This window comes from Canis lupus, chromosome X (assembly GCF_048164855.1).
Source record: "Canis lupus baileyi chromosome X, mCanLup2.hap1, whole genome shotgun sequence".
NCBI classification, from domain to species: Eukaryota; Metazoa; Chordata; class Mammalia; order Carnivora; family Canidae; genus Canis; species Canis lupus.
Window position 1 is genome coordinate 123748395 of NC_132876.1, and position 24526 is coordinate 123772920.

The window sequence follows — 24526 nt, forward strand, 5'->3', positions numbered from 1 at the left end:
ACAACTAATCCTCAACCCTTCACTCTCCACCTTGCTGACCATTAAAAATTTAAGCAGGCCAAGCTGGAATTACATGAACTTCACATATTATCTATTGAATCATATGAGCTTAACATATTTTACTTACTGGAAACAAGTTGTTTCTCCAGCTCCTACATTTGTGGGTACTGATCCTGTGTGTCCAGGCTCCTGCCACAGTTCCAAGTGACTGCACTCATTATTATAATTAAACGTTTATTAAGTACCGAGGTTGGGCACTACTCAAGTCTGTCAATTATCTTTATATGTAGGCATAACCTACCACGGCAGCCCCGATACATAGTTATTTAGCAAAAGGATCTTTCATCTCAGCTTTCAAGGGCCACCAAACATACATATATAATTAAGGGGACTTAATTAAGTCAAATATGTTTTCCGCCGGGATAATTCTTTTAAAATCTCCACCAACGACTGCAGGTAGGTTTTTCAAAAGAGCAAAGAGAGAGTAGATGTACAAGGGGAGTTTCAGCATCTTAAAATCTTTTGCAAACTCTCAAGAGTAGCTTCCGTCTCACCATCTAAATGTGTCTTATCAGCATTGCATCTTTAAGCCTCAACGCACACCTCTCCGGAAGGTGAGCATCATTAGCTGCACGTATAGGTGGATATAGCATCGCACTGACACAGCCTGGATGCAAGATTCAGTTACACACTCCTAGAAAAATAGGTGATCGAAGAAATGCTTAGAAGATAGATGATAGATAGATAGATACATGGATGGATGTATGGATGAAAAGGTGGATAGATATAGATGGCAGATAAGACAGGTGGATGAATGGATTGATGGATAGATAGATGATTATTGGATGCATGCGTGATACATAGATGATGGATAAATCAGTGGATAGATGATGGATTGTTGATAGATAGATAGTAGATATTCTCGATAGTTGGATGGATCAATAGATGATAGATGATGGATGGATGGTTAGATGATGAATGGACAGATGGATGGATGGATAGATGATAGGTGATGGATGAATAGGTAGATGATGGATGGATAGATGATGGACAGATGGATAGATGATGGATGGATGGATAGATAGTAGATATTCTCGATAGTTGGATGGACCAATAGATGATAGATATGATGGATGGATAAATAGATGATGGATGGATAGATGGATGGATGGACAAATAGATGATAGGTGGTTGGATAGATAGAAGAATGGCTTCTATCACAACACATTTTCTCATTTAATCACCCTTTATTGCGGTCCTATCATGTGTCTGAAATGGGGATATGTGTGCAACGACATGGAGACACGTGTGTTGAGGTGAGAAATACCACGAAAAAGGCAGGCATGTCATCGGCCAAGCACACAGCTTCAGCCAGAGCTCCATCATTTCTGGAGATAGAAGCAAGGAGCCAGCCTTGCAAGGAGGTCACACCTCAAGGATACTCTAATCCTGGAATCCTGGAAGCCGTCATCCTATTATGCAATCTCTGCAAACAGACCTGCTCCCCAGGGAGCCTGGTTTGCTTCTAAGGCCAATCTACCATCTCCCTGTGATGTCTGGGCTGCTGCTGGAGACTCCACGGCCACCCGCCGGGACGCACAAAAGCAAATACAGTAGAAGCTGGATGGGGAGGGGGTGTGGTGCGAATTAGAGCCCATCCTGGCAGGAAGTGATGCCAGCCACATAGACACAGCGTTACATGTCATCTTAGAGCCACAAATGACTCAAAACCAAAACGCACAATGATCCCATTTCAGGGCAGCAGAAAAACAGGTGTCTCAAGAGGTGCTACGTGTGGGGTACGTACAGTGAAAAGTCTCCAAGGGCTTGTTCCTGGGATTTCTCAGCTACCAAGAGGATCCAGAGGCTCCCGGTCGCTGTAAGTCTGGGCCCAGAGCCTCAGTGTACCCGTTAGTGCCTTACCCCCCAGCATCATTCACCGGCCTCACCACAAGCACCAGCTGCTCCTTCGGAAAGGCGCTCACCTCCTTTTTGCTATGATTTGTTCAATTCATGACGGATTCTTGAAGCCGCAAAGTCATAAGATGGTTATGGGCCACGCGTGAGCCTCACATCAGGCCTCCCCCGAGCTCACAGAGAGCAAAAATGCACGAGGGGGGCTACAAGTTCGGGCGTTTGCATGTGATTCCCCCTCGGGAAGTGTGCAGAGAGCTCTCATCCAGAGAAGCCTTTGAAAGGGATCACGTATGCCTGGAATCTGCATCCTGCCCCCCACCGGAGGAAGGAAGACAGGTGGCTGCCAGTGAATAGAAAACACACAAATAGGAATGGGCTTTGGGCGTGGAAGGAGCTCACGGGCACGGTGGAAGGGTTAGGGAGGTGCAAACCTGCCGGCGGTGATGATGCTCGGTGCTGTGAGCACAGCTGTCCTCGGCTCTTTTCCTCTTCTTTTGGTAATCTGGTCATTTCTGAGGCAGATGCGGGGGCTGGGGCAGGGGCAGGGGCAGGGGCAGGGGGAGGGGGAGCCACAAAATGCCAGGCCTGCTCTAGAGGCATTCGTCAAGGCCGGGGCTTCCCCTGTCTGGAAGGGAGCGCAGCAGGCGAGCTCCCCCGGGGGTTAACACAGTCCGGAGGGGGAATGAATGAGTCACTGTGCTCAGCCCGAGGGGCCGCCCCGCTGCGGTAAGGCTCCTGCGGAAGAACAGCGGGTCCCCGGTGCGACCCGGCCACTGTGCCCTGCAGGGCGGGGGCGGGACGGGGCGGGTGGGCGGGGGGGGGGGGGGGGGCGCCGCTCCCTGCGCAACCGAACTTGCTTCCCGCCAGCTCCTTGCCTGCGCTCTGAGGCCCGAGTCCGCTGCGCACATGCGTGCAGCGGCCCGCAGGCCCCGGACTCGCAGCCTCCGCTCCCCGCGGGGCCGGCGCCCACCCCCCACCCCCAGCGCCCCAGCGCCCCAGCGCCCAGCGCCCGCCCCCGCCTCGCTCCCGGAGCGCAGCCCCTCAGGTAAGACGCCCTCCCCGCGGGGCCCGAGCGCCGGGATGCTGCGCAGCTGTCCGGAGCAGCACCCACACCCGCCCTGCAGGGCACCCCCCCAGCCGCCCCAACCTGCAGGGTACCCTCCCACCGCCCCCCACCCTGCAGAGCACCCTTCCCCCGTCCCCCCCACCCCACCCCGCAGGGCACCCCCCCAGACCTCCCCGCCCTGCAGGGCACCCTCCACCCCCACCGTCCCCATTACCCCCCCCCCGACCTAGAAGGCACCCCCCCCCGCACTGCAGGGCACCCCCCCAGCCGCCCCAACCTGCAGGGTTACCTCACCACCGCCCCCCCACCCTGCAGAACACCCTTCCCCCATCCGCACCACCCCACCCTGCAGGGCACCCTTCCCCCATCCCTCCCACCCCACCCTGCAGGGCACCCTTCCCCCGCCCCCTCTTGCCCGCAGGGCGCCCTCCCCCCCCCGCCTCCCCCCAGGGCACCCCCCCAGCCGCCCCAACCTGCAGGGTACCCTCCCCACCGCCCCCCACCCTGCAGAGCACCCTTCCCCCGTCCCCACCACCCCACCCTGCAGGGCACCCTTCCCCCGCCCCCTCTTGCCCTACAGGGCGCCCTCCCCCCTGCCCCCCCCACCCTGCAGGGCACCCCCTAGCACTCCCCACGCTGGGGCACCGCCCCGCCCCCCGTCGCTCTGCAGGACACCCCCCCCAGCCGCCCCCAACCCGCAGGGCACCCTCACCCCGTCCCCCCACCCTGCACGGCCCCCCCACCCCGCCCCCCCACCCTGCACGGCACCCCCAACACTCCCCACCCTACAGGGTACCCTCCCCACCCCCCCCACCCTACAGGGTACCCTCCCCACCCCCCCCACCCTGCAGAGCACCCTTCCCGCGTCCCCCCACCCGACCCTGCAGGACACCCTCCCCCGCCGCCCCCCCCCCAGGGCACCCTCCCCCCTGCCCCCCCCCCACTGCAGGGCACCCTACCCCCGCCCCGCACGGGACTCTCCCCTAGCCCCCCTCCGCTCTGCAGGGCACCCTCCCTCCCCACCTCGCCCTGTAGGGCACCCTCCCCCGTCTTCCCCACCCTGCAGGGTACCCTACCCCTGTGCCCCCTCGCCCTGCAGGGCACCCTCCCCCGCCCCCCTGCCCTATGGGCACCCCCCACCCCCCCTGCAAGGCACCCGCTCCCCCCACCCTGCTAGGGACCCTCCCCCCGTCCCCCCCCTCCACCCTACAGGGCACCCTCCCCCTGTCCCCCCCTCCGCCCTATAGGGCACCCTCCCCCTGCACCCCCGGCCCCCCCAACTCCCCTGCAAGGCACCCGCTCACCCCGCCCTGCTGGGGACCCTCCCCCATCCCCCTCCTCCATCCCCCTCCTCCGCCCTACAGGGCCCCCTCCCCCCTACAGGGCACCCTCCCCCTGCCCCCCCCTCGCCCCGCCCCCCCATCCTCGGAGGCAGTCTCTGGCAATCCTCTAGAAGGGATTTTGCAGAAACATCAGTGGGAGATCTCAGTGGTTGCCCGGGGTTGGTGCAGGGAGGGATGAATAGGTGCAGCACAGGGGATTTTAGGGCAGTGAAACCACTCTGTAGGATGCTGCAATGGTGGATCCATGTCATTATACGTTTGTCCAAACCCACAGAATGGACACCACCAACAGTGAGCCCCGATGTAAACTGAACGTCTTGGATGATAGGAACAGCACATAGGTATAATCACAAGACACCATACATCCTCCAGAAGGGAAAACAACAACAAAAAAAGTCCATGGAGCTGGGTGGCTCACACCTCACTAAAATCCTTCCTGGAAATGAATAAAGCAAATCAACAGCCATGGTTTGGTGCTAGACTTTGCCCGGTGATGGAACCCGTCAGCCTTTATCGCATCTGAAAACTTCCCTACCACCCTACGTGCGGTGTCCACGTACAGCCCACAAATGAACTTATTCCGTGGGGTCTTTCTCTACACATGCTTGGCCCTGTCCTCTCCGCGCATTACGGGCATCTGGTTGACCACAGGCTCATTACCCTGCCCTTCTGCTGAGGTGAAACAAGTGTGCAACGGTGTGAGAAATCACCTGAGATGGCCAAGGAGCTTGGGAAAAACCCCTACCACCTTGTGGCCAAGGACTGATGTTCACAGAACATGAAGGGCACGGAAAGGTCAGGCTGGATTGGAAGGACGAGGAGCCCATCTGGCCCTCCTCGGGGTGGGGGGTGGCACTCATAGGAGGGCTGGGTGCCCTCTGGGCTCAGAAGCCCCCCAACTATGGAAGCCAAGATCTCTTCAAATAACTCATGAGTAGGACTTCAGGTCACTGCAAAGGCCATGCCAGGTCAAGGTCCCTGACCCACAGAACCCCAACTTGGCTTTCCCTTCATGTCTGAGCCAGGAGCTGGGGAATTCGACGAAGAATTCATATTTAATGGGGACAGAGTTTCACTCTGGATGGATGAGAAATTTCTGGACGTGGGTGGTGGCGATGGTTGTACAACTGTGTGAATATGCTCAAGGCCCCTGAGCTCCGTGCTTAACGATGGCTAAGACGGTACATTTCGTTCTATGCATGTATGACAATTTTTTTTAAAAGATGGATATTGGAGATTATTTCAAGTCAATAATCTTATCACTTAATTTTGCATTTTCTCTCCTTTCTACATTCGATATCAAAGTTCACAAATCTGCGGTTCACGGGGGCAAACATCACCTGATTTGCAAATAATGTTGCAGCGGAAGCCAGCAACCCCAGTCACGTGTGTATTGTCCATGACAGCTGCCGTGTTACAGCCACAGAATGGACCATCGGGGCAGGAAAGCCCCAAATATTTTTAATTTTTTTTTTAATTTTTATTTACTTATGATAGAGAGAGAGAGAGAGAGAGGCAGAGACACAGGCAGAGGGAGAAGCAGGCTCCATGCACCGGGATCCTGATGTGGGATTCGATCCCGGGTCTCCAGGATCGTGCCCTGGGCCAAAGGCAGGCGCCAAACCGCTGCACCACCCAGGGATCCCCCCCAAATATTTTAAATGCTTACCACCTGGCCCTCAATAGACACGCGTCCTATATTCTTTACGCAGCATTCAGCATCTTAAGTCTCTCCGATAAGGAAGATCATTCTTTTCATGAGTTTTCAGTCATTGTTTTAAGGTTTTATTGAGAGCATCAGAGAGAAAGTCGCCCTTTTGCTCCGTACTTACTATTTTACATATGGAATTGGTGCAAATCTGCTGCCTTTGTTATAATACACCTCTTTATTTCCTACAGGGAATAAAAGGCAGAAGACAATATGCTGCATCTGGAGCATTCCTGGTAAGACGGGATTACGGGTGATCGTTAATCTTCTGTTTCTGCTTCTACATTTCTGTACGTCCCTTTGCCAGGATGCGTCGACACAGTAGGCTTGCTCACCTAGCGCTGATTGTGCATCGGGGGGACTGGTCCTGGGACTCAGGATTCATATCAGTGACTCACACTCCCCGCATCCGGGAGCTTCTGAAGGAATCTTTTCATGTTTTCCATGGAGCCCATATGGCCAATCTTCTTCAGAGACTCAGATCCCATCTGTATTTCATGGCACTGGGGATTGGAACACTCTTGTCCTGCTCTGTGTGGACGTGGCCAAAGTGGCTCCACGGACGCCACAGTTATGGGAGTGATGAAGGTGAAACAGCCACCAGCCTTTGTGGCAATTCTTCCTTCTGATATGCCAGCACGAGGGAGTCTCTACCCTGGGCTGGAACCTCCATCACCCCAACAGACCCACTTCCCATCAGGTATCAGTGAGCGAAAAAGGTCGGTCACATTCGTGCTGGACTATACGGAGACTTTGAATGGACTCAGAATCACCAGGTGGAGGGCACCTGGGTGTCTCAGTGGTTTGAGCATATGCCTTTGGCTCAGGACGTTACTCACGGTCCTGGGATCGAGTCCCGCAGGGAGCCTGCTTCTCCCTCTCCTATATCTCTGCCTCTCTCTGTGTGTCTGTCATGAATAAATAAATAAAATCTTTAATAATTTTTTTTAAAAAAAGAATCACCAGATGGTATCGGTAAACCCTTGCCCTGACTTTTCCCCTCTGCCTTACTCTGGTCAGTAGGTCCACTCCCACAAAGTGCCAAAGATAACCCAGTTCAGCACCGTTCACTTATTTAAGGAAAAATAAACAAGAGGCAAAGGGGAAGGAGCTATAGACGTTCCTTGGACCTGATCCATGCATAATAAGAAACCAAATTAGGGCTTTTTCTTAATCATGGGTATGATGATCTAACAACAGGGCTTCAAAAAAAATTTACAGTGGAAATAAAACCATCAAGAGCATGAATTGTCTTCAGCTAAAAAAAAAATTAAATGCCTAAGAATGGACTCAAACTCTTCTGCAGTGGGATGCTAATATCAAAGTCCCCTAAAATGGTGACACCCCTAAAAAAATCCCATTTACAGAAGTCACGTAAATGAAATGGGAAGCAGGGTGAGGCGTTCATCGGCACCTTGTCTTTCAGGAGCTGGCTGGCTGTGATGGTCGGTGTGCTTCTGGGTGCGAGGCCCTCGGCTTGCAGGGATTTATCCGGTTCGCGTCCAAACATCCTTCTTCTGATGGCGGACGATTTTGGCATCGGCGATATCGGCTGCTATGGCAACAACAGCATCAGGCAAGGATCCGAGAATCGCTCATCGGGCATCCCGACGAAGGCACCAGTGACAATGGATCTCGCTCTTCATACGTGCGATCCAGACTTCGACAGGGTTCTGTGCATGTTTCCTTGATCACCCTCTCACCCTTCCTTCTTCCCACCCCAGCACTAACCCCAGCTCGAATTCATCCTGCCTGTGACTCATCACTTCACTTTGAGACATGGTTTCCATCAGCACGGCCTGTGATAGACAGTGTTTGAAAAAACATTTGTGTTGCATCTGAGGCAAAGGCCCGAGCTTATACATGACTTCAGCGCTTCCTGCTGAAAAGCTCTGCTTCAGACAGCCGAATCCATGTCACCACCACGACATGCTTATCTGTCAGTGCTGGTCCATCTCTCTGAGAATGAGCTCACTGCATCGCCTTAGTCACATTCCCATTACCCTCGAGGGCCCGGCTCAGGCCACAGCACGAAGCTACATCTGAATCCCACCCTCCCGTACCAACTACCATATGTTGGTGCCAGGAGGTCAAATTTCCCAATCAAAACTGTGAATCCCACGTGAAAGGGCCCTGCAGACTCTCAATTCTGAGTTTCCCCTAATGCCCATCTCAGTACGAGTTGCAAAAACTTAGCAAACAATATCAAATTGAGTTTCTGTTTCTTTGATGGTTTGGATGACATTTGAAGATCTTGCCTTTTGGTCATTCCCAAGAACACCTTGATGTGTTACATGATGATGGCCTGGTTTTCTATTGACTATGTAGGTGTGCCTGTGGAAAAGCCTGTTGAGTTTGTTTGTTAAGGAATAAAACTGTTCCTGTTTCCCTCTGCAGGACTCCAAATATTGACCGCCTCGCAGAGGACGGGGTGATGCTCACCCAGCACATCGCGGCTGCTTCAGTGTGCACCCCAAGCAGGGCTGCCTTCCTAACGGGCAGATACCCTCTGAGATCAGGTTTGTCCTCCCTCATGTCCAACCATGGTTCTGGAGAAGAAAAAGCTCCCGGTGGGATCCCTGGGTGGCGCAGCGGTTTGGCGCCTGCCTTTGGCCCAGGGCGCGATCCTGGAGACCCGGGATCGAATCCCACGTCGGGCTCCTGGTGCATGGAGCCTGCTTCTCCCTCTGCCTGTGTCTCTGCCTCTCTCTCTCTCTCTGTGACTATCATAAATTAAAAAAAAAAAAAAAAAAAAAAGCTCCCGGTATTAGAGGAATTAAAGGGTGGGGGAGATTATTCTCCCTGTGGGTAGACAATAATCTAATCCCTCCATGTTTTTACCATCAGATTAGGTCAGTAAGAGCCATAGAGCCCCACAGATAGTGAGGTCACACAGGCAGGGGGATTGAGCAGGAAGTAGACGAAAAGTTCAAAAAGTCTGTGTGATGTCCTTAGAGTGCTTCTGCTCTTTGACCCTAAAGATAAGAAACCTCCACATCAAGGGCTATCTCCTTTGGTTAAAGCCAACTGATTGCAATTGTTAACCATATCTTGAAAGACCTTCACAGAAACTCCTCAACTAGTGGACTTGTGTTTGAAAAACTAAACTAGAGACCAATTGGCTGTGGGACACATCAAACGGACTCTAGACCCTCACATGTGTGGGTCCCTGGCACCCTGTCATGCCCCAGGGAAGAAGGAGTCCCACCCAACGTAAGCAGAAACACGCCGGCTGTCTTTGTTATGGCCAAGAACCATGTATGTCTCACTAGTCTTCCCCTGAACCAGACGCATGCTCAAAGGTTTAGAAAAATCTCAGAAAGAATTCTCCAACTTCCTAAATAATGATTGATGAGGTAGATTCACTCTTGGAACCAGGTAGATCTCTAGCAAGACGGAGCTGCATTTATCAAAATGATCTAGGAGGCACAGAGCATCTTCCGAATCGGTGGTTTTCCACTGCATATTGCAGAACTTTAGAAAAATGCTTAATTTACCTTTTTTTAAACACTGGAGTAGATGCCCTGGATATATCAGAGTCCGTGTGATTTTTATCCGCGGCGTCCTACTTTGTTAGCACATACGAATTGTCTGCGGTATCCTGCAACCGTTCCAAATCTGCACTTCCACCCCCAAACCAACTAAAACCACAGTCTCTAGTGGGGAGCGGAAGCAGATGGATGGCTCAGTTGCCTAAGCATCCAACTCGTGGTTTTGGCTCAGGTCATGATTTCAGGGTCATGAGCCTCAGCCCCACATTAGGCTCCACATTCAGCCTGGAGTCTGCTTGAGATTCTCTTCCTCTCCCTGCTCACTCCCTCTGTCTCTTTCCCTAAAATAAATAAATAAATAAATACATAAATAAATAAATAAATAAATAAAATATTAAAATAAATAAAATAAAATATAAAATAAAACTTTATGGATTGACAACCAGGTTTCAGAATATTTTGGAGCTTCCCAAATGATTCCAAAGTACAGGTGAGTTTGAGAATCCCTGCATTATATAAAGACTTTGGTGAAATGATAAAACCATTTTTAAGTCTTTTTCCTTTTTTTACTTAAGTCTCTTTGTGTTTATAACCTTCACGTAAAAGGACACTAAGCCTTCTTGCTAAGTTTTCAACTAATTTTTCACCACAGGGGATCCCTGGGTGGTGCAGTGGTTTAGCGCCTGCCTTTGGCCCAGGGCACGATCCTGGAGACCCGGGATCGAATCCCACATCGGGTTCCCGGTGCATGGAGCCTGCTTCTCCCTCTGCCTATGTCTCTGCCTCTCTCTCTTTCTCTCTCTGTGTGACTATCATAAATAAATAAAAATTAAAAAAAATTTTTTCACCACATATTTTAAGTGAAAAATTAATAATAGTGATAAAATCTGTCAATTAATAATAATGATAGAATCTGTCAATGTGCGATGGTAACGTTTCTTTGAAAATGGTTCCCCAAAGGTATGGTTTCCAGTAATGGTTATCGTGTTCTTCAATGGACCGGAGTATCTGGAGGGCTTCCGACCAATGAGACAACTTTTGCAAAAATATTAAAAGACAGAGGATACGCCACTGGACTAATAGGTATGTACATTTTTAGTATTAAGCACCTTTCTTTTCTATGGAGAGTATATTCAACCAAAAAGGTTGGAAAGGCAGTGGTTTTGAGGCAGTGGGATTGTCCTCCAGACAGAAAGCTCCATGAATGCAGGGATGACCTCACTACAAAGAGTGCTTAGTGTTGGGGGCAGCCCGGGTGGCTCAGCGGTTTAGCGCCTGCCTTCGGCCCAGGGAGTGATCCTGGAGACCCGGGATTGAGTCCTGGTCGGGCTCCCTGCATGGAGCCTGCTTCTCCCTCTGCCTCTCTCTCTCTTTCTCTGTGTCTATCATGAATAAATAAATTAAATCTTTAAAAAAAAAAAAAAAAGAGTGCTTACTGCAAAGTAGTTGCTCAAGAAATATCAGCTTAATGAAACACCTGGCATTTCTTGGTATTTGTTGATGCACCTTGATTTTTTTAAAAAAAGGAAATTTTTTTCCTAAAGTCACCAAATTACCATCAACTTCCATAATGCTGTTTTCCCTGAATTCTGCACAAAAATGCGACTGCAAGGCTTAATTACTTCCCTCTCTGCTTCCATAAATAGCATACTTATGTTTCTAGATGTCAACAAACCATGTCATATATAGAATGAAGTACGATGAAGGATAATCGTTTCTTGATAGGGGCCCAAGCTGTCACTACCATTATCATGTTATAGTAATAATTTTTTATTAACAGTGCCATCTATTGATCATGAAGAGCAACACTAGCTGATACACTGAATATCAAATGCAATAGGCTTATTATCATTTTTCAAGAGAGAAATCTATTTTTGTGGAACGTTCCTTGGAAAATTGGAAAATTGCATGAGGCTTTCTGGATGAGAGATGCCATTTGGGGTGGTGGGAAGGCACATAGGTCTCTATCAACACTCTAGGAGTGACCATAGAGAAGCATGTGCCATTGATTGTACTTGAAACCTGTGCCATGTAGAACCTATGGCCTACCATGACTCTGACCACCATTACAGTGGTTTAACAAATACAGGGAAAGAAAGATAATTCCAAAGTTGGGAAATCTTTTACACCCACTGATTATAGCAGATTGAGTTTTCTAGAGCAATCAGACCGCTCCGTGCCTTCCTTATTGCTCAGTCACAGACCTTTGCAAATTCAGGTACAGTAGACTGAATCATGGTCACCAAAGATATCGTGTCCTACTTTCTGGAAGCTAAAAAAAAAAAATATTAACTTATATGGAAAAGGGGTCTTTGCTAATGGGACTAATTCAAGGATCCTGAGATGTGGAGATTATCCTGGATTACCCAGGTGGACCTTATATGTGAGGGCAAGGGTCCTGTTAAGAGCGATGTAGAGGGATATTTGACACGGAGGAGGAGAAGTTCGTGTCGCCACAGAGGCAGAGATGGGAGGGATATGACCGCAAGTCAAGGAATGCATGAGTCCCCAGAAGCTAGAAGAGGCAGGAAGGATCCTTCCCAGGAACCTACAGGGGGAACATGGCCCTGTCACAGCTTGATTCTGGACTCGTGGCCTTAGAACTGGGTGAGCATGAATTGCTATTATTTTAAGCAACCGCGTTTTTGGAAATTTGTTTCAGCAGCTCAGGAAACCATGTATCGTGTAACGTCGCCACGCAGGGTCCTCATTCCCCTGTAACAGTGAAGCCAGGTTGTGATGGAACTCTACCCGTGCACCTCAACTTCCCTGCCCTATTCCTGAACCCAGCAGAGCACCTGGAATGCAGCAAGCACACAATACCTACCAGCCAGCGATCAACTAGTTGTCATGCGGGTGTACTTTTTGCCTTTCAGGAAAATGGCATCTGGGCCTCAACTGTGAATCTTCCAATGATCACTGCCACCACCCACTCAACCATGGATTCGACCATTTCTACGGAATGCCCTTTTCCATGATGGGAGATTGCATCCACTGGGAGCTGTCAGAGAAGCGTGCTGGCATGGAGCACAAACTCAATGTCTGCTTCCAAATCATGGCCTTCGCTGCCCTCACGCTCACTGCTGGGAAACTCACCCACCTGACGTCAGGCTCGTGGACTCCGGTCGTCTGGTCAACCATAGCTGCCACCTTGCTCTTCGTGACCTCATATTCTATAGGTGTCCTGATTGTTCACGCAGACTGCTTTCTGATGAGAAACCACACCATCACTGAGCAGCCCATGCACTTTCAAAGGACGACATCTCTTATTCTCAAAGAGGTCTCCTCCTTTGTCCAAAGGTGAGCATCAAAGAGTCAGCTCCATCCTAGCGCTCTGGTCCATGCTCAAAATGCATTTGAAAAAATCTTTTGAGTTCCTTTCTGTAATGGAGATATGAATGGGGAAATCGCCCTGGCCCAGAAAGATATTTTTGGTAAATTGGGCCAGAGATGTTGTTCAGTTGAGTCCAGCTTGATCGCGCCCATTGAAACAAGTGACAGGTCAGTTGAAACTTGCTGCTGGCCCCTCCTACTTGGAGCCAGTCCTCTTATGTAAGCACTGACTGATCACCTCAGGCCATATTTAACTAACAAAACAAACTGAATCACTGAAGATTTACAACAAATTCTAAATATTTTTAAAGCTCTATCATCAGAACTGTTGCTAACTTGACCCTAAATGTAAATTTGAATCACAAAGGGACTCAGTATGTCAGAGCCAAGAGGGGCCTGGTAAAAAGCTACACCAGGGTCAGTTCCATGCTCCCCAAGTGTGTCCCAGTAAAGTGGGGGACACCGTGGAAACCCAATTCACCTGGTGGTGATGAGGTTGCGATCATGTTCCAGAACGTTCTTCTCATGGAATTGCCTAACATGGGTCAGAAATGATGCTGATAATTACAGTTGACCCTTGAGCAACATGGGGTCCCTGGGGTATCAAAAGCTGACACCATGTGTTGTTGAAAATCACATATACCTTTGACTCCCCCAAAACTTAACTGTTAATAGCCTATTGTTGACTGGAAGTCTTACTGAGAACATAAGTAGTCGGTCAACCCATAGGTTGTATGAGTTCTTACAATAAAGTGAGCTAGAGAAAAGAAAATGTTATTAAGGAAATCATAAGGAAAATACATTTATAGTACTGTACTGTATTTATATCTTTAAAAAAAACCCACATATAAGTGGATCTGCAACACAATGAACCTGTGTTGTTCAAGGGTCAACCGTAGCTTGCAAACGGCAGCAGGTGAGCCTGAGGTGCCCCAAGTAAGTCTAAGACGTTCGCTTTTGTTTCTGTACTTTAATGACACACAGTGGGTCATAGAGATCAGATGGAGAGAGGGACAGGTGAGGCATCGCCTCGGTGGGGGGACGGTCAAACGGAAATCAATAACCTAATAATCATCATTTTAAAAGTGTGTTTTTCAACAATCATGTCAGAGCCTAAACTTTGTTGCTTGAGAGCAATTAAACAGAAAACCATATACGCAATGTCATTTTGTTCTACACGCTAATGTTCGGGACGGGAACATATCCCGAAATAATTGAATGGAATAATTGTCAGATCAGACAGTTGCCTGGCCTTCTTCTGTCTTACCTTCGCTTGCCAGAAGTATGTAGGGTTATAAGTTGATAAATTCAGGGAAAGAATGCACAATATCAGTGCAAATTTTGCAACAGGCTTTATAGAAGGGTCAAGTCATCCCATTAAAGAGTAGCAGATACACTCGTTTGGACGTGATCATCTCCGTCTGTATTTTGCATCCCCGGGACCCGAATCTCTGCTTTATGTAAAAGTGGCTCCAGTCGCTGTTATTTATTTTCAGAAACAAGCACAGACCTTTCCTCCTCTTTGTCTCCTTTCTACACGTGCACACCCCTCTGATCACTACCGAGAAGTTCCGCGGGAAGAGCGCGCACGGGCTGTACGGGGATAACACGGAAGAGATGGACTGGATGGTGGGTAAGTGCCTTTTCCCCGGTGAAAACGGAACTGGTGCTCCTCCCGGAACAGCAGGAGGAAAGGACATGCGGGATGAGATGACATTAATCCAGGCGACAGCTGGGAGAGGCAGTGTGAGTAGTGCCATCTCCTCAAACGTGAAGGGTGTACGCGATTATAGCCTTTTCCTCACTGTGTTTGCTTTGTTTCTGCTCATCACTGTCTTAGGTGGGGTGATTTTCGATTCTCTCCCAAGAGAACATAGATTAAAATCCCCATGGGTAGGATGGTCTTGCTCTGTTTTCCTCCTGCATCCCCTGGGCTTGGAATCGTATCTGGCACGACAGACAGCACACATTTCTTCAATGGTACATGGATATGGACACAGCCATTTTTCTGAGTCTCACCCAAGGACTTGGGTGCCCCTGAGTTGATGTAGTGGCAGACAGAGAGGGCCAGGAGCTACAGCAGCATGGGAATCAGAGATTTCAGGAGAAAACATACTTTTAAAAATCTGTTGAAAACGTCACCTTGGAGGAAAATGCATTATTTGAGTGAATTGTTGGGGGAAATGCTGGACGTTGGGAGACACGTAGGCAAAGAGCAATGTCACATCACATCCCTAGTGGGGCTTCAGGACAAACTCACTCAGTACTGCACTATGGTCCTGGTGTGGAAGAGATTAAGAATCGCTGGAAAATACAGGCTGTTTTACGTGATACCAAATATTAAGCGTTTAAAACACAATTCACCATGACGCAAGTTGAGGGAAACACTTTTTCTGTGAATATAGGTGAGGATGTAGGTAATAGAACACGTACTGGATGATAAAGTCTGAAATTCTCCAGTACAGAGTTAAAAAAACAAAACAAACAAACAAAAAAAAACCTTAAGTCCCTCAAGATAAGGAACTCTGAAGCCGTATTTCAAGAATCTTCTCTATGGCTTCTGTGCCTCTGTGTTCCAGTTTCAAACTCAAGCCACAGTATGATCATTTTTTAAATGAAAACCGTTGTCCTGGTGCAGGTAGGTGAAGGAGAAGGGATTTTTAGGACAGAGAATCTATTTTGTCTGATACTATAATGCTGGATGCATAGCATTATGCATTGGTCAAAACCCTTAAAATGTACAACACCAAGAGTGAACTACCACAGAAACTAGACTTTGGTTAATAGTAATGTGTCACTATTGGCTCACTGATGACACGAAGACTCGGCTTACCCGTAAAACCCAAAGCTGTTCTAAAAAGATTATAATAAATAAATAAATAAATAAATAAATAAATAAATAATAAAAATATTATTAATTTAAGGAGGGGGATTTAGTAGAACCGCAAATTCACAAATCTGTGTCCAGAACAAAGCACCTGAAAACAAAGAAATGGCTGAACCGTGGATGAGACCAAGAAAGAGCAAAAATAATGACACGGTTAATTTAAAGTTAAGTGAATGGACAATTAATTGTCTTAATTGCGCTCAGTCGAACCAATAAAATGCAGGATCATCAGACCGTATCAAAAAGCAAGACCGGAACCCCAAAGACATGCTGTTTAGATCTAACGGCACAGATTAGGTGACAGGAAAAGCTATCCAAAAACAGGATCTATTTGAGACCATACTCAACTTTCACGGTGTCCGGTCCTCATGACGGGGCAGATTAAAAGCCTGGCCCATTGTTAGAAATAAAATAATATGATTCTTCTCGTCCAGTTAAAAAAAAAAAAATCTCATGGACATGGCAAATTGCATCAACCATAAGCTTTCCCTTTGAGGTGACTATAAGACACCTGGAGCCAGAGGTGTAAACTATTCTTCATCAATGGACACATGTCGCCAATGCCATTGTCAGCCTTCTTCCTAGAGCCCCTCCATCTCCTTCTTTTTTTTTTCTCCCCCTTTCCTTTTTTTTAAATTGAAGTATGATTGACTCTATAATCTTCTTCTACCTCCTTTTTAAGACTTTGCTATGTTGTCCTATGTAGTGTATGCCCTACAGCTTGCCTTAAACTTTTTGGAAACAGGATGGGGTGTATCTAAGGGCATATATGAATCTTGGGTCAGCATGATTCTACTGCTGCTCACCCCCATTAGATGTTAACGCTAAAGCCTCCTTCTCACGGAAAGATCCAGAATGCTGAAGCACACGCTGAATACTTTGGTTTCAGACCCTCTTCCATTTTGACCGGCTCAAATGCATGTATCCTCTGCAGGGCAGATCCTTGATACTTTGGATATGGAAGGGTTGACCAACAGCACGCTTGTTTATTTTACGTCGGATCACGGGGGATCTTTAGAGGCCCAACTCGGAAAGGAGCAATATGGCGGCTGGAATGGAATCTACAAAGGTAGAGAGATGACCAGATCCTTGTGTATGGTCTTTATCCCCATCCTACAGTTCCCAACCCTTCCCATGGAATGGGGCCACCCACCTCAAGAGAATCACCAGCGACTTTGCTTTGCAATTCAGGGTGGAAATGACAATTTGTCATGGTCAAATCAGTTGTGTGTGTGTGTGTGTGTGTTTTTCCTTTTGCACAATGCCATGGGTTTTGGTATATTCACGGAATTGTGCAACCGTCCCCACCGCTGAATTGCAGAACATGGTCACCTACTCAAAAAGAGACTCAGTACCCATTTGCAATCATTCCCCGGTTCCTCCTTCGCCCAGCCCCGGGCAAGCACCAACTTATTTCAGTCTCAGTGTGTTTCCCCATCGTAACCATGTCATGTAAATGGAGCCATGCAGTATATGCGGTCCTTGGCTACCGGCTTCCTTCACCGTTTTCCAGGTTCATCCACATTTTTACAAGTGTCACTGCTTCATTCCTTTTCATGGTTGAATAACCTTCCGTTGTATGGATGCACCACATTTTGATTATCCCTCCATCAAGTGATGGACTCAGGAATTAGGCAATGCATCCAAGCAGAGTGGGTACCACGGCAGCCACATCATATTCAAACTGGAATCCTATCAACTACAGACACATCATCCTTGGATGTACCCTCCCCCCCGCCCAAAGATCGTAAAACACGCTGCCAAAAAAAACATGGGACAATCACATTCTTTTCTGTTCATGTTTACACACAGGTGGCAAAGGGATGGGGGGCTGGGAAGGTGGAATCCGCGTCCCAGGGATCTTCCGGTGGCCTGGGGTGCTGCAGGCCGGCCGCGTCATCCACGAGCCCACCAGCCTGATGGATGTTTTCCCCACCGTGGTCCAGCTGGGGGGCGGTGAGGTGCCCCAGGACAGGTACAGTCAGCCCAGGGAACCCTAGCAACTCAATTTTGCACAGAAACATGTCTGTGAAATGTCATTGTCCTTCTTGTATTGCATGACACATCCATGAAATGAGTATCTGGGACAACACTCTAGGCTCCCTGTTATTAGCGACAGGGGTCAGCTGTCTGCTTCATTTTATACGTACGAATCCACTTCTCCTCTCCCGATTCTTAAGTGGAGGCATTTTATTATGGCGGTCATTGAAAAAGGTAACAGTTCATCACAGGAAGCTCCTTTTCACGTAGTGTGGTAGAGATTTTGCATAGATTCCAATTTTCCTTTGTCTTAAAAATTACAGAAAATTTAGGGTGGGGGAGTAGAAAATAAAATTATGTCATAATTGATAATTATGTATACAATCATATAATTATTACGCAATCACATGATAAACGATCCTCATACAATTACAAATTTACGATATATATCATGTATCTAGATCTACATCTAGATCTATCTAGATATGCAGATTTAGATATATCTTTTAGATAGATTTTCCATAGTTTATATGTATTTATGTAAATATATATAGAGATTTAGAGGTCCTTGTGCCTCTAAATAAATATTTAATAATTAATATTTAATTAATAAATAAAGAATTTAATGCCTTCGTGGTATTTTCTTTCAACCATCCCCTTATAGTTGGACACTAGCCTTGCCGTAAAAAAACAAACAACAACAACAAAAATAACCACTATCTTGTCATGTTACTGCCTGTCATAATTACTTCCTTAGTAAGAATCCTTTAGAACGTAAATTCCTGAGTCAAAGGATATGGCCATTTATAGGTAAATCTCTTGATATGTTTTGTCAAATCGTTCCTTGGGGATCACCACCAGCCATAAGGGAGATGTCTATTTTAAAACATAATAGAACTAAAATAAATATAAATTCCTGTATAGGTTCCTCATATGTGTGTATACAAACATACATATATGTGTGTATTGTAATTTTCACTGTTTTATCACTAGAGAGGTTGACTGTTTCACCTTAACATTCTGTTTTTTCTTGCACTGAATATCATATGTTTTTTTAATATTTTTCCCCTAATTGGATGCTAATTTTTATTTTAATTTATTTTAAAGATTTTATTTATTTATTCATGAGAGACACAGAGAGAGAGAGAGACAGAGACACAGGCAGAGGGAGAAGCAGGCTCCATGCAGTGAGCCCGACTCGGGACTCGATTCTGGGTCTCCAGGATCACACCCTGGGCTGAAGGCAGGCGCTGAACCGCTGGGCCACCCAGGGCTGCCCGGATGCTTATTTTTAAATTAAGTTATAATGTATCATTTGCTTTAAAAATACAAATTTACGTGACATGTATATTGCGAATGTGTTGTTGCACTAGAAGGTAAAATAAATACAGCCATATAGTGTGTGCATATATATGTGCTTGTGCGTATATGAATACATATATTTGAAGGTGTAATTATATATATGTATACACATGTATGCACGCACATCCATGTTCTTGATAGATTCTTTTATTTCATTTTTCATGATAAATTAGAGTTACTTAGTAACTCTAAGTAAAGTCGACTTGGGGTTCTGAATTCTCTACCTTGATAAAGAACATGGGTCAAATTACAGAGAAAGATCCCTTTTTAGATTAGAGTTTTTAGATTAGATTTTTAAGATTAGATTAGATTTTTTAGATCTAAAGATCCCTTTAGATTTTAGACTTTTACATCTGTAAAAATCTATCCTCAGTATTGATGATTTACTTTTGATCCTGAAAACTGACCAGGTCACTGGGACAGAAAATGCTCAGGGCCATCCCTGCAAATCACAAGTGGTGGATTTGGGCTTTCTCCTAAGAAGGGTGGAGAAAAGTGCAAGTGGGATCCCAAGAAACCTCCACCCATCCTGAATGGGACTGGAGCTGGATCTTGGAAACTGAAGAAGACGAGGAAGTTGGAAAGGGGGGGGAAGACAAGGCAGGCAGGCGTTGGGGAGGGGCTTCGGAGGCAGACAAGGAAATGGTACCCGGTGTTGATGAAGAACGCACCATATCCCTTAATGGCTTAGAGCCCAATAGAGTGTAAGACCAAAAAGGCATTTCACCGAATCCTCAGCTTTTTCTTGCATTCATAATAAGGTTGGGCAGGTGACAACAAGCCGAGCATGTCGGATCCTCGGGGCTCTTTTAGCCAAAGCTGAGGTCTGTAGACGAGTCATGGGAGTGGTTGTTTCAATGCTTCCCCAAGCTCGCTAAGGCTCGCGCGTGCCTTGTGTGCGCACTTGCAGCATCCGTGAGTCTCCGTGCTCCTGTCTAGGGTGACTGATGGCCGGGACCTGCTGCCCTTGCTGCTGGGGACAGCGCAACACTCTGACCACGAGTTCCTGCTGCACTACTGCGAGAATTTCCTGCACGCAGCCCGCTGGCGCCAACGGGACGGTGAGTGCTCTGGGTGACTGAGTCGCATCTTGGCCTCTGCTCCCGTGGCTCTGCTTCACACCAGCCCTTTTCTCTGTTTCTTGGCACTGATCTTTCCTGACATCAGCAACATCCTTGCTAACGCAAGCCGCCAATCACCTTAGCACCCCATTACCGGCGCTTATGGGATTTTCATATGGCTTTCCTGCGAACGAGTGCTCCAGTCGGCCTCTCCCGCTTCGAAGCCTCTGCCCTTAACAACGCTGGTTTCCACCCGTCTCAACCGCCTCAACTCAATGACTCCATTACCTCCTTGTTGTAATAATCATAACTTTGTGATATAAGCAGCAACGTCCGTGCGGAATAATCTTTGTACTTAGAAATTCCCTGGGCTGTTTTGGCCCAACTGGGCTTTTAAAATAACTGTAAAATCATTTTTTTTTTAATTTACAGCTAGATTATTTAAAATCCTATGGAAATATGAATTAATTGGCTTTGCATCCCATGTGTAAATTCTACTCAGGGAGAAGACTGGTTATCTTCATATCAGATTTTCCCAACTGAAACATGTTATGTCCCTCCACTTATTCTTCTTATTTCAAAAGTATTCATTTCATCAAGCACAGTTTCTCCTGTCCCAAGTAATCTCATTGTATTTCATTTGCCTCCACGTTTATATGGATCTGTTCTCCATCTTCAGCTAACTGGCATATCCAGAGGTTTTCTGTTTTTAGGCGTCATTTTTCTTTCGAAAATCCAGTTCTTAACATCTGCTCAAAAACTGTTATTTTTAAATTTTATACGCAGCTGATTTCCACCGCTACCTTTGCCTTCTGATAACAGAGTTTCACCTAATTGAGTGACTTTTCTTCATTTCTAGTTCCCTATTATTTTGCCACGTGCTGATATTTTCTCCTCTCTTTTGGATTTGCCCTACGATTGATTGGATGTGTGACTTTGTGATTGCGTAGGTTTTATGATTCTTTTCTTCCTCTGGTGTTTGGGAAGAGCCGTATTCTCCTTGTGATTTATCTCTTACCTTTCCATTCCTCAAAACCATCCTCTTAGAAGCCTCCAGCGGTGTGAATCAAGAGCGAAGGCATACCTCTTGGGATTTCCCTTATTTAAGAGACATCTTTTTTTTCTTTTTCTTTGAATGTCCCTCCTTTTCATCCATTCTTTTCGATATCATTGTAATCTGGTATGACTTTTATTGCTACATTTTTGGTTCTTCAAAATCACTTATTACACATCTCCTTCCCTTTTTGAGGGTTTTCTAAAAACCGTCATTCCATTGTACAGCCCAGTCTACAACCATGCATGCCTAGCAGCACAGATAACCGGGTCCAGTGTTCAAATCTGTTCTTTTACACTGTGGCTACCCCATCACTGACCCGTCATCTCTGTTATTGGGCGAATATTTCTATATTTTTTTAACGGTAATAGAGTGTATTCCCACGGCCCAAGCCTCTTCAATGGTACCCCTAAGTGGCCTCCAGAGGTCTCCTGTTCATCCTACATGCATGATCCACTTAACCCCCTGCTGAAAATCATCCCAAGACCACCCATTGCACACACATCAGGATAAATTCGTCCTTGTACTATGAGCGAGGCCCTCCCCATCTCAGAACACTCATAGGGCGACTGGATCTCCATGTGACTGGCTCATTCTTGATGGTCAAATGCAAAATTACCTTCCCAGCAAGGCTTTCTTGACCCAAACGAGTCCCCCTACACCCATGCACCCCACACACTCACACCTACCTCCACCATCACCTCCTGCCACCTGGACCAGTTGCATTTTTTCCCCAGGCATTTTGCACTTCACCGTTTCCTTATTGTGTATGTTTACCACTATCTGGTCTGAGACTTTATCTCTCTTCTCTTTGTTCTTAACACATTTGCTGGATTATGGAAGTAGTGAGTGACCTTTATTGAGCAGGTGACAGAAGGTATTCCATTTCACCCCGGAGACAATGGTAGATGACAAAGGCTATGCCCATGACTCAGGTGAGCAAACTGGGAGTTGCTAGGTCACCCTAAGTGCTCAGAGGTGGACAGAGGACAGAGACGTTAATCACAGGGTGCAGGTCTGTAAACACCAAAGCACAGGGGCACCAGCCCCAGGAAGCAGGACTTGGGCAGGGCGTAAGAAGGAGGGGGCATGCCCTCCTGCTTGCACACACTTGCTAGGGAGGGGCCTAGGGCCGTGCTTCCTGGCCTCCTTCTCCTGATCCCAGGAGCAGCTGTGACCCATATCTGTCCCTGCTTCCTGGTCTTTCTGCCCCTGGAGGAGGCAGGGCCACTAGAGTCCTCTCTACCCTCCAGTGACACACATGGCTTCCCCAGACTCACTGGTGCCATTTTAAGCCTCTGAGCATCCTGCCTGGGACAACCTATGACAGGAGGAGCTCACTCCTTTGCCAACAGCTTTCCCGAGTTGTGATTCCGTCTTAGCTCGGGACAGACTGGTGGCTTCCAGACAACAGACATCTGCTGGGTGGTAGATGGCCACCTTCTTGCTATGTCCCCACATGGTGGAGAGACACAAGGGAAGCAAAACTCTGTCCTGACTCTTGTCAGAGCTCATCCCATTCCTGAGGGCTCTGTCCTCCTGACCTGTTAACTTCCCAACGACCACCTCCTGGTTCCATCCTGTTGGGGGTCAGGGCTGCGATATATGAATTTTGGAGGCACGCAAATTCGGTGTGTAACATTCACATACTGTAAGAGTCAGTCTTTTAAAATGTACAGCTTGGGAGCATTTAGCACATTCAACATGTTGTGCAGACATCATCTGTGCCTAGTTCCAGAACATCCCATTCCTCCAGAGACCCGGTCCCCTTTAGCTCTCACTCCCCATTCTCCCACCCAGGCACTGGTATCCACCCTTTTACTTTCTGGGTCTATGGATTTGCCTGTTGTGGATGCCTCATACAACTGGGATCGCACACTCTGTGGCCTCGTGTGTCTGGCTTCTCTCACCGTTTTTGAGGTTTATGTCAGAGCTCCATTTATCTTTATGGCAGAATGCCATCCCCTTGCAGGGCTGGGCCACATTGGCTTATCTGCTTATCCATTCCTTGCTTCAAGGACACATGGGCCTGTCTCCAGCAACACATTCTATGTCTCCACGTGAGCCCCCTGACATCCTTGTCCTTCCCTCAGGAGGAAGACTGTGGAAGGTGCACTACATGACCCCACTGTTCCACCCAGAGGGAGCCGGTGCCTGCTACGGGAGAGGGGTCTGTCCCTGCTCTGGGGACCAGGTAGCCCATCACGACCCGCCTTTGCTCTTCGACCTGTCCAGAGACCCTTCTGAAGCCCACGCCCTCACTCCGGACACGGAGCCCTCATTCTATCACGTGATGGACACAGTGGCTCGGGCCGTGGAGGAGCATCGCCGGACCCTCATCCCAGTTCCGCTGCAGCTGGATACGCTGGGCAACATCTGGAGGCCCTGGCTGCAGCCGTGCTGTGGCCAGTTCCCCCTCTGCTGGTGTGACCGGGAAGGCGACCCACGATAACTGCCCGGCGGGATAGCCGGGTCACCCCCAACCCCTGCCCTTCGTTGCCGGTGGAAATTAAACACCCCTGTGAAGTTAAGTCGTGCATTTCCATGAGTGGAACAGTTGTGCCCTTCAAAACGCAGAGGTATAAGGAAGAGGCAGGGGCGTGCGCTCATCGCGGCAACACGAGCCAGGAGGGGTCGTTCAGGCCCGGCAACAAGGGAGTGGGGAGCAAAGCCCGTCCTGCTATGGGCATTTCCACCAGCGGACCCCAGCCCCATCTGTTTGGTGGGACCCCACCAAGAGTGCACAGTCCCAGTGGAAGCTATTCCTGTGTCATACGGAGTAGGGGTTCGCGTGCGCAGAGACGTCCTTGGCTGTGGGGCCTGGGGGAAGATCCCCATCCTGTTGGAGGCCCGTCCTGGGCGCGTCCAGTGCGACGAGCCGGGTCCTCATGCAGTGACCTCCCAGACAGAGCAGGACACCGAGTACCCAGGACGGCCCCCCAATTCTGGGCTTCCCTAAGTCACCAGGGCATGTGTTCACCAAGAATCACTTGAAGAGGCCCCGTTTGAAGTGACTTTTTCCTCCTCGACGCTGAAAATAATAAACCGACACTCTGAGTTGGCCCCCGGGTCTCCCCTTCTTTTTTTTAAATATTTATTTATTTGTTTATTTATTTATGATAGAGAGAGAGAGAGAGGCAGAGACACAGGAGGAGGGAGAAGCAGGCTCCATGCAGGGAGCCCAACGCGGGACCCAATCCCAGGACCCCAGGATCCCGCCCTGGGCCAAACCGCTGAGTCACCCAGGGATCTCCTGGGGTCTCCCCTTCTCAGGGTGGGTTGTTACACTGGGTCCCAGGTAGCCTGTGTGCCGAGGCCACCACC

The 24526-nt window shown here is 48.2% G+C and overlaps 2 protein-coding genes across 9 annotated transcripts in view; one reads left to right on the forward strand and one right to left on the reverse strand.

The window, feature by feature from the left end:
- LOC140628224 (arylsulfatase H) overlaps window positions 1-2643 on the reverse strand; it is a 30320-nt gene extending 27677 nt beyond the window's left edge. The window contains exon 1 of one of the 2 annotated variants that reach the window (XM_072817363.1): window positions 2349-2643. The gene's annotated coding sequence lies outside the window, so the exon portion shown is untranslated. Of the gene's footprint in view, window positions 1-1985 lie in introns of both variants that reach the window. The other variant, XM_072817364.1, reaches the window with a different exon arrangement.
- LOC140628225 (arylsulfatase L-like) lies at window positions 1860-23733 on the forward strand. Of its 7 annotated transcripts, none has more exons than XM_072817370.1 (11): window positions 1860-1879; window positions 6226-6270; window positions 7461-7610; window positions 8432-8553; window positions 10486-10608; window positions 12402-12825; window positions 14355-14491; window positions 16680-16814; window positions 17558-17720; window positions 20027-20148; window positions 23296-23733. In XM_072817370.1, exons 2-11 carry the CDS (start codon window positions 6248-6250, stop codon window positions 23652-23654), a joined length of 1758 nt encoding a protein of 585 aa, XP_072673471.1. In that variant the 5' UTR covers window positions 1860-1879; window positions 6226-6247; the 3' UTR covers window positions 23655-23733. The 7 variants fall into 7 exon arrangements, with proteins under 7 accessions (XP_072673471.1, XP_072673467.1, XP_072673472.1 ...); XM_072817366.1 differs by lacking the exon at window positions 1860-1879 and adding an exon at window positions 2294-2414; XM_072817371.1 differs by lacking the exon at window positions 1860-1879 and adding an exon at window positions 2625-2643.
- Window positions 23734-24526: the final 793 nt, after the last annotated feature.

Excerpts from the sequence above, each read along its gene's own strand:
- LOC140628225 (XM_072817370.1), top strand. The coding sequence starts at position 6,248 with ATGCTGCATCTGGAGCATTCCTG. Across the intron at positions 8,554-10,485 it reads CAGATACCCTCTGAGATCAG|GTATGGTTTCCAGTAATGGT; the intron begins GTTTGTCCTCCC and ends GGTTCCCCAAAG. Across the intron at positions 10,609-12,401 it reads ATACGCCACTGGACTAATAG|GAAAATGGCATCTGGGCCTC; the intron begins GTATGTACATTT and ends TTTGCCTTTCAG.